Source organism: Canis lupus, chromosome 22, assembly GCF_048164855.1.
Source record: "Canis lupus baileyi chromosome 22, mCanLup2.hap1, whole genome shotgun sequence".
In the NCBI taxonomy this organism is placed as follows: domain Eukaryota; kingdom Metazoa; phylum Chordata; class Mammalia; order Carnivora; family Canidae; genus Canis; species Canis lupus.
In genome coordinates, this window is record NC_132859.1 from 21,848,630 (window position 1) to 21,862,317 (window position 13,688).

The following is a 13,688-nucleotide window of genomic DNA, read 5'->3' on the forward strand; positions in this document are numbered from 1 at the left end:
GACACAAGCAGGATGCAGCGCAGGCTGGGAGCAACCGAGGCTTCCTGGGATAGGCCGTCTCCCCTGCCTTCAAGTGTATGGGTGTTGCCCTGCGACCACTCCCCAAGGTCTGTCACATCTTTTTTTTTTTTTTTTTAAAGATTTTATTTATTTACTCATGAGAGAGAGAGAGACAGAGACACAGGCAGAGGGAGGAACAGGCTCCATGCAGGGAGCCCAACATGGGACTCGATCCCAGGTCTCCAGGATCAGGCCCTGGGCCAAAGGCAGGCGCTAAACCGCTGAGCCACTGGGCTGGCCACATCTTCTGAGAAAAAGCCTGCCTTCAAATGGCCTTACCTTTTGTGGCCATTGTCTCTCTTGGGGCCACCTCTCTCCTCCTCCTACTTGCAGATCCTGAGAGTTCTCTTTGGAAACTCTGGCCCTTCCTGAGCACCACCCCCCTCGGTCAGAGCCCACTGTGTAGGGCCCGCCTCCCCCAGGGGCTGTTGTGGCTCTCCACCAACACTCACACACGCACACACGTTTCCAAGCTCAGCCAAGTCCAGTGTACCCATTTCTCACTCTCTGTTCTGCACCTACAAAGTCAGGTCTGATTCTCAGGTGGGCTCCTAAAACCACTAGTCTCTGTAGCAAATCATGACAATGACCTTCCAACAGGAGGACTCCCACCCTGCCCCAGGGGGTGGTTCAGCAACACAAGGTTTCTCCAAGGCCCTGGGGCAGCAGCTCCACAGACACCCATGGGCCCCCCACTAGAAGGCCCAGACCCACTGGTCTGGGTGTGAGGATGCACAGCCCTCCTCCCTCCTGCTCCTGGTCTCATGCCCCCTCCCACTTTGCCCTCTGTCTGCTCAGGTGGACTCTCATTCTGTTGTCTCCCCACTTTTCCCACCCAGATCTCAACTCCTTCCAGCAGACCTCTAAGTGGATCGACGATGTCAGGACAGAGCGGGGTAGTGATGTTATCATCATGCTGGTGGGCAACAAGACGGACCTGGCCGACAAGAGGTAGGTGTGAGGGTGCAAGGTGCGGGGTGCTGGCAGGCCCGGCCCACCCTCTCCTCTGCGGCTCCTCCTGGCGAAGGAGTTCTTGGATGCGTGAGTGGTGAGTCTGTGCTTCTGATGTGTCCCCATGCATCTGAGAAAGGCGCCTTGGGGCCACTGGAGGCTGTGAGAGCCCTGGGAGACCCTTGTGTACAGTGTCTCAACTCTGCACCCTACCTCGCACTGTCTGCAGGGACGCTTCTCCGTGAGAGGTCTATGGAACCCTATGTGCCTGGCCGTGCGCAGCAGTGGGTGGTCTGGGGCCCGGCACGGCCACAGCCCAGCTGCAGATGGCAGTCCCTCAGGCCCCAGTTGGCTTCTGCTTCTGCATGTATCTCTGCCCCCACGAAATACTTGCACTGGTGTGAGGGTACTGATCCCCAGGAGTGAACGTGCAGAATTTCCCATCTGTGGCTGTGTCTGGGTGGTCGTGATGCTTCCTCGGAGACGCTGCTCCATGGCTGCCTCCACAGACAGGGCTCACTTCAGTGAGGATACACTTTGTCCTACATATATACTTTGTCCACTCATCCCGTGGGACCCAGCTTGGTCAGATAGAGCAGCAGGTCCTGGACGGCGGGCTTCCTCCAGTGTGCTCTGACCATCTACAGAATTATCTGCCTTCGAGCCCACTCTAATAGAGTCCTGTCTTTCAACTAAGGGAAATGGGGCTCAAAGCCCAGTTCCATCACTCAGTAGCTCTAAGTACAACCTTGAGGCAGTCACTTTTAACCTCACCATCTACCTGTGGAAAAGGAGACTGCTGACACCACCCAGAGAGCCAGTATGTGGCCCAAAGTGCTTTCTAGACACAGACACATGAGATGGTTAATTGTTAGGAAGGGCAGGCATGGGAAGGTCCCCAACCTTCCACAGAGGTCTCTTCCTGAGCTGGGAAGCACCACAGAAGGAAAAGTGGGGATGCTGATACCCTGCTGTGGCCCTGTGCCCTTCATCCTGGACGGGAGCCCTGTCCTCAGCTGACTCGTGGGCGAGGCCCTCATCTCAGGCTGCTCCCTCCACCTCTACCAGGGGCTCATTTTGCCCTCTCCCCTCACTCACAGGCAGATAACCATCGAGGAAGGGGAGCAGCGTGCCAAAGAACTGAGTGTCATGTTCATCGAGACAAGCGCAAAGACTGGCTACAACGTGAAGCAGGTAGGATGCACCTGGCGCTGGTGCCAGCCAGCCTGGCCAGGGAGCCACGTGTGGCTTCCAGCCTGGTTAGTCATGGGCCTGGCTCTGCCTTGCCCTGAGGGGCTAGTGAGCAGGTTGGGGCAGGCCACCAGAGCACCATCAACCCCACTTCATGGGAAACGAGCTAACCTCTAGAGCTGGTAAAGCACATGAGAGAGGGTAAGAGCACTCACTCTCTGGGGGTGTCTCGAGCATGTCATCCTTAGCCACCTTACCAGACTCATGGCCATGTAACATGCTGAGTGTCCGGCCACCAACTTCCAGGTGACAGCAGCAACATTTCCCTAACATCTTACCTCACTTGGGATGGAGGAGTGGGAAATTGAATCTGACCAGCATTTTGGGGTACATGCATTGTGCTTGACAAGTGCTCAGGGCTGTGGAGGGCCAGGTGGGCTTGGAGCTTACAGAGAAAGAGGCCTGGGGAATCAGGATGGTCAGAGAAGCCCTGGAGGAGGTTACTGCTGAGCCTCGCAGCAGGGGGCTTCCCTAGGACCATGGACCTCTAAGGGTGGGGATCCACAGGTCAACAGACTTGGGTTGGCAAGGGCTACCCCTCCAGTCTTCATACACCTCCTCAGACATGAACGTAGGCAGGACAACTCTGTGGTGGTGGCAGCACCTGTGACTTTATCACCGTACAGATCACAACCGTTCTCTTGTCCGCCTGCCATGTTATGGGTCTCTTGGCCTCTACGTGCATCACTGCTCCAGTTCACGGGGTGACTAGACCTGCTGCCAGCTCTCGCTGTTTAACATGTCCATGGGGAAGCACAAATGCAGCTGCATAACCACCTAGTGTCTTTAAAGACTTTAGAAGTGTATTTCAGTCCTGAATGATTTCCTTTATACCCCTATGTAACCGAGGTCACACGCTTATAAGGAGCCCATTGGCTTCAGCTGGCTGCCAGAGAGGTCTTTGGTTCACAAAAGGTTAGGAGCCCCTGTCTTCAAGGAAGAGAGGGCTTGAAGAGGTGAAGAGGGAAGGTGTTCTCTGCAGAGAAGGGTAATGTGTAAGCAGAGATGCGGCTGGAGGGGTGCGTGACCTGGGGAGGGGACTCTGAGTGAGGAGCGTGGCTTGGCAGGGGTGTTACTTCTGCCCTGCCACCCCTAGCAGTGCCTGGGAGCATTACACAAGCTGCCCATCAGCTGTTGGCCTGGATACAGTGATGGTTCATCCCACATGGACAGTGCCCATGGCAGAGGAATGGAGAGAGACAGAGTGAGGGACCCCGAACCCTTCCTCCCCAATTAGAGCCCCCTCAGCATGGCTGTGTTCATGCCCATGCCCTTCCCAGTGCTGTTGTGGTGTCTCTTGGAGCAAGAGCTGCCTATCCCAGGAGGCATGGAGGTGGCCCTGGGTTGCTGCTCTGTGTGGCCCTGATGGAAATTCACAGGATGCAGGGAAGCAATGGGCAGTAGCCCATGAGGCAGGTCATTTCTGCCCTAGTGGTCAGGGGCAGGGAGATGCTGATGTCTCCCTTTTTAGAATGCTCTGGAAGCCACTTGATGGTCTAAGCATGAATTAAATGTGGTCCGTTCAAACTCTGTGGTTCAGAGGAATCTTCATGTAGCGCAGACTCCTGGATTCTAAGGCTGATCATATCTGCTCTCGGAGACCCACGTGTGACCCCAGGAGTTTCCGTCTAACTGGCAGTTTGGCCACCAGCAGGCAGGACACGGCTGCGTGGGCAAGGCCGTGATGGAAAGCTCAAGAGTGACTGGGCCTTTGCACCCTCACTCACTTCTTCCTGCCCCACTTTGGAACCCCCTCTGCATTTGCCCACGGGCTCCCTTACCCTGCCAGGCCCACCAGTGACTTCCCCACTCAGGCCCTCCTCACCCTTGGCCCTGTCACTTGGCTTGGGTGCTCCCATAGAGCTGGGCTCTAGGGTGAGACCATGAACAAGACTCGCCCTGTCTTTAGAGAGCTCACTGAGTCCCTGGAGTTGGAGTATATGGCGGGGGCTGCGGGGGGCGGTGGGGGGGGGGATGTTCAGAATCATCTGGTGCATTATACTTCTGCTTTGTACTTGTCACCTGCTAGGTTCCACGTCTGCCCTGCCTGACGTCCCCACCACACGGTCCTCCCTGCCTACCTACAGACACAGACACCCCACATGTGTGCAGCCTACACACTTCTCCCCCCACACTTACACAAATTCACACACAGACAGTCCACATGTGCATTTTCCACACATGCGCCTCTACACACAACATACGCATCACCCTAACACCCATACCCAAACAAACCTACAGCATCACACTCACTCTCCTGTATGCTTTTTCTCTCAGAAGTCTTGTTTTCCATGATGTGATTGTATGGCCCTGGCTCCCAGCACCCTGCTGCCCTGATGCCTGTGGACTCACAGAACCCCCTCCCCCCGCCCGCCCTGCATGAAGAGAGGGTCAGAGAGGGTCATTTGTCTCAAGGGCAGGTTGAGAGTTGGTTCCCCATCCAGGCGTTGGGACAGAAGCCTGCCTAAGGGCTTGTCTCCCAGGGCCTAGATCATTTTCTCCACTAGGGTAGGTAGGTCCCTTACAGTGACCAGGACACATGCTGCGCTCCTGGGGACCCGTGGTCAGCCTGCCTGAGTGAGAGGCCTGCTGGGGCGCAGACCTGTGACAGGCACTAGGGCAAGGGAGGGGGCAGTTCGGTGCAGCGCCGGCCCTTCAGGGCACAGTTGGTGGGCCAGACGGAGAACAAGGCCCAGGGTCAGGACAAAGAGAGGCAAGAGGGTGGAGAGGCAGGATGGGGCCAGGGGCTCACGCTGCATCTCCCCCTCTCTCCAGCTCTTCCGACGTGTGGCATCAGCTCTGCCTGGAATGGAGAATGTCCAGGAGAAAAGCAAAGAAGGGAGTATCCTTTTCCTTTATTAAGTGAGTGAAAGATGTGCTGGAGAAGCCATTTATCCACTGGTGGATCCCCTTAGTGTTTTAGAACAGTGGGTGAGCCCTCGCCTGGTCTCCAGCCCATCCTTCCCTGCTGAGTATGGCGTGGGCCCTCCTCTGTACCGGGACGAGGCTGGACTCCAGAGGCTTTAGGAACTCGTCCAGCTCAAACCGTCCTAAAGCCTCTATTTCCAAAGCAGTGGGGGTACCAGGTGGATGTGAAGGACGGTGTGGGGCAAGTGAGAAATAGGAGCTCTGCCCATGTTTACAGTGAACACCACTTGTATTTCACGGGTACAAGTAGACTCTCCACTGCACGGAAGGCTTCTGCACCCAGAACATGGTCCAACCTATTCTACGTGGGAGTTTCCCCAACAGATCCCTCCTCCCGTGTCCTGCCTGCTTCCCTGGCCCAGCCCTGCACAGCCCCAGAGCTCCCTCTGCTCTGTGGGACGAGGTCTGCACGCGGCCACTCACAGAGCCCACCCCAAACCTCAGATGACACCCAGAAGCTGAAATTGAGGCTCAGAGAGGTAGTCTGATCTGCCCAATGGGAAGGAAGGCAGTTGTTCATCCTCTACCATGTTACCAAAAATGTGTTTATGTAGATATATACCAGAAAAATGTTATTTTTGTAGGTGTGGGGAAAATAAAAGGAAGAAAAGTCAGAAAGTCCTACTCAAAATACAGGCCATGGCCAGAAAGTGGCATGGAGGGAAAATGTGATCTTTGGGAGAAGCATGGCTCTTTGTAGTACTCAGAGCCAAAAGAGTCTCTCCCAGAGTCCTTAAACAGGGGCCACAAAAACATCCCTAGGACACCCACAGCAGGACCCACAGCAGGTCCCACAGCAGCACTTACGCTTCCGCCCCGTCCACTGCCCCAGCTCAGTCCTCCAGAGGGGCCCACAGCCCTGCCCGGGAAGAGCCATTCCGTGCTGTGCCGACGGCCTGGCCGTCAGCCGTGTTCGAGCCTGGTGTGAGGGGCTGTCAGCTTGGTGAGGGCAGAGGAGCAGCCTGGCTATGCGTTTTGAACCCATTCCTCTGGTGGAGCTCTGACTGGGGCTCCTCCAGCCCAGTCCCCAGGGCACCAGTGGAAAGGGCTGGAGGCATTTCCCAGGGATGCGGCTTCCCCCGGCAGCCCTCTCAGAGTCTAAGCGACACACTGGGACTAGAGCTTGAGGCGTCACTTGTGTGAGTGGTGAGGGCAGGGCCCACGTAGCCCTGTGCTAAGATGTGGGATCCATGCCTGACCAGCAGGATGTCCACTTCCAGTGCACCCAGAGGGTGGGATTGCCTGGTAACCAGGCTGAGGCACTGCTTACCAAGAAGGCTTCTGAGGAAGGGCCTGTCCTGCCTGTGTTTACATGGTCATCCCACAGCCCAGGACCAGCTTTGCTTCAGGTCGATGAAGGGGAGGGGTCGTGGGAAGGAGGGGGGTGGGAGCTGGTGACCCTGCCTCCTTCCTGCCCAGGCCAAGCAAAGACCTGAGTAGGTATTTGTGGAAGGACAGAGGATCTCCGTGCATAGGGCAGATGAAGGGTGCACAGGGACAGGAGCCAGGGAGCAGCTTCTCCGTCAGTCATCTTCCTTAGCCCAGGCCCCTGCAGTGATCGACATCAAGCTGGACAAACCCCAGGAGCCCCCAGCCAGTGAGGGCGGCTGCTCCTGCTAATGCAGCCTGACCTGCCAGCTTCCTTTGACACTACTCGCTTGTTGTGTTGCTTCCTATTGGTTAGCTTCCTAAGGGGGGTGGGAAATGAGCTTATCAAGATGGGAGGATTTTTCTTTTCTCTCTGTCTCTAGGAGTAGGGTGGGGTGGGGAGGGAGGCTGGGCATCAGGGATCACGTCACTCTTAACAGCTGTTACTTAAACAACTATTTTTTGGTTTGGTTGTAATATATTGTACTTTATTAAGATTGCCAAAAACTGTTAAAATTTAAAAAAATTTAAATCATGTGTATACAACTTTTTGCCAGATAAAAATGTAGTCATTTTTATTTAAAAGATGTGCTTTTTGTTTTTGTATATTTGTAAACTTACAGAGAACCTTTTCCACACACCTCCTCCTTCCTGCCCTCTTTGAACCATTCATCACCTCTGCCCTCCTTCTACCCCGGCCCGATAAATTACAATTAATGGGGCAACTTAATTAGGTTCCAATCCCAGGCCCCACCCACCAAACAGGCCCTCTCTGGTTAAATCAAACACTGAACACAGCCGCCTCTGAAGAGGCAACCTTTAACTCTGTCCTTCTTCCGTGGCCAGAGTGGGACATCAGCCATGGCCCTGAGCTGAAATTAAGGCCTTGTGGACGGCAGGGAGCCCGGCAGCAGGCCTCACTGGAATTCCTCCTGCCTCTCCCTTCCCCTCTCCGATAAGCCTAGAAGGGCGTGGAGGGCACGTGCCACAGGCAACCTGTGTTCTCTGTGGTCCACTCAGTGGTTGGCAGAGAGGTCACTGGAAGGAAGGACGGGGTGCTGTTGGCTACTGGGGCTTGTGTCGATGTGTGGTTCATAGCCTTGGGGCACCATGTGGTTCTGAAAATGTTCTAATCAGCCTTCCCAGCAATCAGCACACATGTCTGGGTTAAATCTAAGGGAAGGGCAGAAGGAAACGCAGTGTGTGCCGCCCCGAAGCCCTCGTCCTTGCACCTCAGCAGAGCTAGAGCCTGTATCGCACGGTGTCCGTCTGTGATTGGGGCGGGGGGGGTCAGCTGCTGTACCGCCACCTTGAAGATGCAAGTTCAGATCCTTGGCTGCTAGTTCTATGGAGTGCTGTTCTGGAAAGGCTGACCTCTTGATGTGTTTGCCCCACTGGCATAATGCAGTTGTAATTATTGTGCACTTACCTTTGAGGGTTTTGTGGCAGCACTCTGGTTGCTGGAAGGTGCTGCTGAGGTGGGGTCTCCAGAAGGCTGCCCAGAGAGAGCCATCCTTGCCATTTTGACTCATTTCTGAGAAGGGCTTGGTCCGAGGACCTCTAAAATCTCTGAAGATAATTCTAAGTGATGGAGCCCATTTGGCCAGCGTTCCAAATAGACCCAGACTTACCGACCCTGAGCCCGCACAGAGCCAGGCAGTGGGCTTGGCAACTCCGGCCAAGACACAGTAAACCCTGCTCTCCAAGCTGGGCTTGAGTCTGCCTCCAGGCTGCTGTTGGGCATGTCTTAAGGGAGCTAAATGACCATCTGGGAGTGGTAGGGGCTGAATTCCTCCACAAAGCAGGACTCCAGTAAGTTATTGCAATGAACTTTGGAACTTCTCAGAAACTAATCCAAAATGGCAGCCAGTAAGTAGACAGGATTCACTGATATTTGTCCAGTGGGCCTGTCACACACTCTCAGCTTAAGGAGACGGTCAGAGCTGATGTTTAGAGAGGAATTTATCTTCAGGTGAAGAAGAGAGGAAGCAGGATTTTTCACTGAGCTCTTCTTCCAGAAAGCAAAGACTGATGTACGAACGTTAATTCCAGTGTCATGTGTTTAGTTTTTATATGTGTGTACATAATTATATATAGAGATAGACTTGTGTATACACCTTCCACACACATTCTCACAGAGATACATGTGCTCAATGTATATTCTTGTTTTTCCTGCTCTCAAGTTGGAACTTGCATTGTGATAACAGTTTTGGAAATTCAAAAGTACTGCAACGTGTTGAAATAAGAAATACTTAATATTGTCAAAAAACTTGTGATTGTCTTGCCATCAATAAACTAATGCATAGATGTGTTAAACTACAGGCAAAAATAGCCACGGGAATATGTGCACCGTTTCTCTCTATACTTACATGCATAGGTGTGCATGCCCATGTGGGCCAGTACCCCCCCACCATGGCACACCCCCAAGTGGTGCTTGTTGGAAGAGTGCTTACTTACCTCGTGAGGATTGATAGAGTCCATGTTACAGTATCAGCCTGGTTGGCAGTGAGGCCCATTGCTTTTGGCCTTGGGGACAGCCCCATTTGCTGGGATCTGCACTGGGTCCCAGGGAATGAATGTATGGTGGATTTTAATATTCTTGGTACTAAGCGTAGCTTTTCTTAAACATTCCTGTAAAAACAAAGCAGAAACTCAGTTCCCTTCTCATGTGCACACGTAAGTTAAGGCACCATGAACATTTCTTTCCATCACAGCCCAAGAGCAGTAAGAGATGCAGATGTCATTTGGCTTGATGTGGCCTCGGGGAGCCCTGCCTTCCTAGCATGTACACAAGGTCCTCTCTCGAGTCCAGGCTCTCCCGAGCGGCTTCTTCTGAGGTGAGGGCAGTTGTCTCCTCTTGTCCTTCCAGCCTAGTGGTGCCATGCCATTCCATGACCCTCCTTCTCTCAGGCCTGATTTCTGCCCCTCGCTTCCTGGTCTGTTGGGGCAGCCGGATCTCTTGCACAGAATTGGGTTGGTTCCTTGGCTCTCATTTTGAGCAGGTGCCATCACTGACTCTTGGTTATAGGTAGTATCTAGACTTGGAGCTGAGGTTTAGTAATAAAATGATCAGGTTCCTTTGAAGAGGGGGTGAAATTGCCACCACTTCCCCAGTGAGTGTTCCATCCCTGCCAAATCCAGATGGGCTAGCATGAGGCAGAGCCATCGTTCAGTCCCTCTCCCTACGGACTAGCCCTTACCTGGGAGATGGCCGGGGTCCTCTTCTTCAGGCCCCCTTTTTTTTTCTTTGAGGGGAAGTGTCAAAGAAAAGTTGTCAGTAAAGCTCCTATTCTAGAGGCATCTGAAAAAGCATAAGATACAGGAAGCAGATAGCATAGTTATAAATGCACACACGTGCCAGAACGAAGGTCGGCGGCAGGTGTGAGAAGTGCAGCGTTTAGTCCACGGTTAGCAAGCGGACTGGTTATGAGCAATCCCTCTCAGTCAGAGCCATTACTCTCACCACTCTCTTCCTGTCAGCATCCTCAGACATTCTGGAACACTCCTGGGTCTGAGGAGCAACCAGATCACTTCAAGTGTCTCAGGCAACAGAAACGAGAATTAAAATGCCGGTAGCTAAGTGTACAGACATATCTTTGAGTGCACACGTCTCTGACCTTCCAATGGCAAGCCGGTGCTGGGAGCCCCTGCCCTCAAGCACCAGGTGTGACAAAATGGCACCGCTGGCTTCGGTGTCCTTCGGGCAGAGCAGCCGCATTCCTTCATATGGCAGAAGGCAGGTGAGAATGTCAGGATGTGAGAACAGGTGGCCAAGGACGGAGTCCCAATCTGAGCCACGTGAGGGGCAGCTGAACAGAAGTCATTGTGCATCAACCAAGCAGGGCCGCATGCTCACTAGTTTCCAAACTACCTCTCCCCCAAGCATGTGATGAGGTGTCACCACCTAGCTACGGCAGCACGATGCGGAGGTCTCCCGTCCTTCCTGTCTCCGAGACAGGAAGACTGAGGCAGAGAAGGGCCACTTGCTTGTGAGCACCCGGCAAGTCGGAAGCGCTCAGAGCCGAGGTGTTTCCATTCTTCATCCATCGCCAACCTGCGCGAACCAGTGTGACTGTGCGCCCGTATGGAAGGGGCTGCTGTGCGCGGCTGCTCCTCAGACCACCTCTACTCTGGTTAGGATAGAAGGTTCTGGCCAGCGTACCTGAGCGAGCTGGGAAAGAACGCATGTCCATTTCACGCTCCTCCATTGCTAAGAAGGGCCAGTCCCCAAGTCCACTCTGTCATGGGCACCCACAGACCAGGGCATCCTTTGAGTTTTTGTTTGAAATGAACTATTTAGATGTTCCAAAACCTTGGGCTCTCGAGTGTACGCTCTCCAGCGCCACAGCCCTGCGTGGCTGACACTCCCCGCAGGGCATGGCTTATCCTTGCAGTGGGGTTTGGAAGCTTCCTTCCACTGGGAAGCCTCCATACACGGAAGGCCAGCCTGCGTCGTGTGGTGTGTCGACTTGTCCCCTCACTTTCCCTCACCCATTCCCTTCAAAGTGATTGGCCACGAGGAGCACAGAGGGTGGCATTTCCATCTTCACTGGCTCAGCAGGCATAAATGGCCACGTTGACTTTACATGAAACTGTGTAAAATGTGGAAGACTCAGCATGTTGATCAAACAATAAACTGTCCTGATTCTCTAACACAAAACCTCTGTCTACTGTCTCTAAGTGGTGCAGTCATATATGGCGGGTGGGGGCGCAAAAATGTATTTCTTCAAGTGCCTGCTCCACAAAGCCCCTCGTCTCCTGTCTGGTGCGAGGTCTTCCACCCAGAGCCTTGTTTCTTCCTCTTCACCCGGGCCCTCCACATACTCAGACATACGAATGAGGGGAAAGGTGCCCTCATTTCCATCACCTCCGCTCTGCCTAAAGGCTGATGGGAAGGGAAGCCCCGGGCAGAACGGAGACTCGGGGGTGTGTAGTAACTTCTGTCAGCCCTGGTCTCCACAAGTCATGGCTGGAGGTCCTGAAAGGCAGGTACAGGGACCGAATCTCTCCTCCTCCTGGTGATCTCCAAAAAGCCATTTAAATAATTTAGGGTGAACCGTAATCATCCTCCAGGTGACACCACCAAGCAGCCACATACCACCTCCCCTTCCCCCACACTAGAGAACATCCCCTGAGAGGCCCCTCAGGTCTCTGTCATCTCCAGACTAAAAGCTGCCATAAAGGCCAGGACAACTGTGGGGCCAATCCGGAGAGGACGCAAAGGCCAAGATCAGGCCCAGAACTGCCCTGGCCTGGGAATGCTGGAGTCCTGGAGCTATGGAGTAAGCCAGGTTCACCAGATCTCCCTCTTCTTCAAGTTCAACTTTACATTATCTTTCCCCTTCAAAGTTTCTAAAGTTTCTGGAACACCCTCCAATCTGCCACCTCAGGGAAGCCACCTCTAAATTAGGAGGGACAGGAAATAGATGTCTCTGCCCACCAAGCCTAACCTTTGTGGCTGCCAGATGTAAAATGTGAGGTAGAGGAGGTACCGGGGATGACAAGGGGCAGAGGAGGCCTGACGACCAAAGTACACGCGCTGGTACAAACCAGACTGAAGCCAGAGCCAAGCTATTCCAAGACGGGGAGGGCATAACCTTGCCGAGGAGGACAGCATTTATACACACGACTGTCCAGCAGCCCCTCCTCCTGCCAGATGAAGGGAGTAGCACCCTGGACTCCCCAGACTCAGATGTGAAGATAACAGAGGGTTGGTGAGTAACCTGTCCCAGGTGCCCCGTGTGGCGCTGACGGATGCTGCTCAAGGTGGCCAGTGAGCAAGAGTGGAGAAAGGAGCTTTGATAATCCTATGCTAACCTCAAACTTAGAAATGCCACAATAAGTATACTGATAAGCATATCACAAATACCACAAACAAAAACATACATTTCAGTTGAGACACAATCAGCTTAAGTCAATGGAACACTAAATGTCTTACACATAACAGGACCACAGGGGGACACTGGGATCCCAGGAGGTGCTGAGACAGAAGCCACGGGGAAAAGGTAAGTGGTGCTCTCCATGAACGGCAGCTGTTGTTGCTACGACCGCAGCAAACTGGCAGATGCCTGGCAGTGGAGGGGCTACCGAGGCCCCAGAACCCTAGGGAGAGGGCTTGAAAAATGACCTGGAATAAGAACCGTATGGCCAGCACCTTAACCCCTCAGTCTGTATGTGTGCTCCATACCGTGTGGAAGGCCCCATTCCAGAAGCAGTGGCGTGCCCAGGCATATTCACTGCAGCCACCCACCTACCAAGGCATCTCCCCACATCCCGAACCTCTCCCTTAGCCAGGAATGGGTGATTCGTACCAGGTGGCAGCTGGCCTGTGAGGAGGTCTCGGGACCCAAACACACCCAGTGGCTCAGACACTGCTATGTTCCCAAGAAGGAGCGGTTTCAAGCCATGACGGTCTCTAGGACATACAGCTGTGCCTTATATGCCCGTCACCACTGACCTGTCTCTCCATTCTGGCCACACTTGCCTCCTGTCTCATGAAGAAACGGGACTACTGTGGCTGGATGGCTTCAGGGCCACAAGAAGACACCAACAGAGTAGAGCATACATGTGACCTCTTGAAGCCCTTCCCAGCACCCAAGGACTGGTCACCATGGTCTCTTCCTGGCCCAAACACAAGAATGGGATAACTGTAGCACAGAAGTAGGAAGCAGGATGAGAGTGCCCAGGAGGGACTCTGTAACCTGCTGCTTACACACCCTGTCAGAAAAACTAAACAGGGCTGTGGCCCCCAAAGTAGTTACACACAAAGCCTACTGAAGGCACACCTGATTCTCCAGGGCAGGTGACGTCTGACGGTGCTCCAAGGAGCCCCCCGTACCTGGTACAGGACACACTGAGCCCGCGGATGCCTGAGACCACGCCCAATCTGCCATTGAACTGAATGTTTAGGAGCAGGGTCCTCAGAAGAGCTGACGGGCCTCACAGATCATTCTGATGCACACCAGCATCCGAGAATCATTGTTGGAGAGAGAACACCTTTTTCAGAAGATCTTTAAGCCCTGAAGATAATTCAACCTTGCTCCCCTTGTCATTTTTTTGTGTATTGCTTTCTCCAGTAAAGAAAATAATTAACCAGGAGAAAAAAAAAAGAAAACCTGAGAGAACATATA

The 13,688-nt window shown here is 53.6% G+C and overlaps 1 protein-coding gene across 2 annotated transcripts in view; it reads left to right on the plus strand.

The window, feature by feature from the left end:
- RAB6B (RAB6B, member RAS oncogene family) overlaps positions 1-11,218 on the plus strand; it is a 60,329-nt gene extending 49,111 nt beyond the window's left edge. For both annotated transcript variants that reach the window (XM_072792682.1, XM_072792683.1), the window contains exons 5-8: positions 900-1,011; positions 2,112-2,205; positions 5,038-5,104; positions 6,746-11,218. In XM_072792682.1, the coding sequence (XP_072648783.1) occupies positions 900-1,011; positions 2,112-2,205; positions 5,038-5,104; positions 6,746-6,810 (338 nt within the window). In that variant the 3' untranslated portion in view covers positions 6,811-11,218. The remainder of the gene's footprint in view (positions 1-899; positions 1,012-2,111; positions 2,206-5,037; positions 5,105-6,745) is intronic.
- The last annotated feature ends 2,470 nt before the right edge of the window (positions 11,219-13,688 follow it).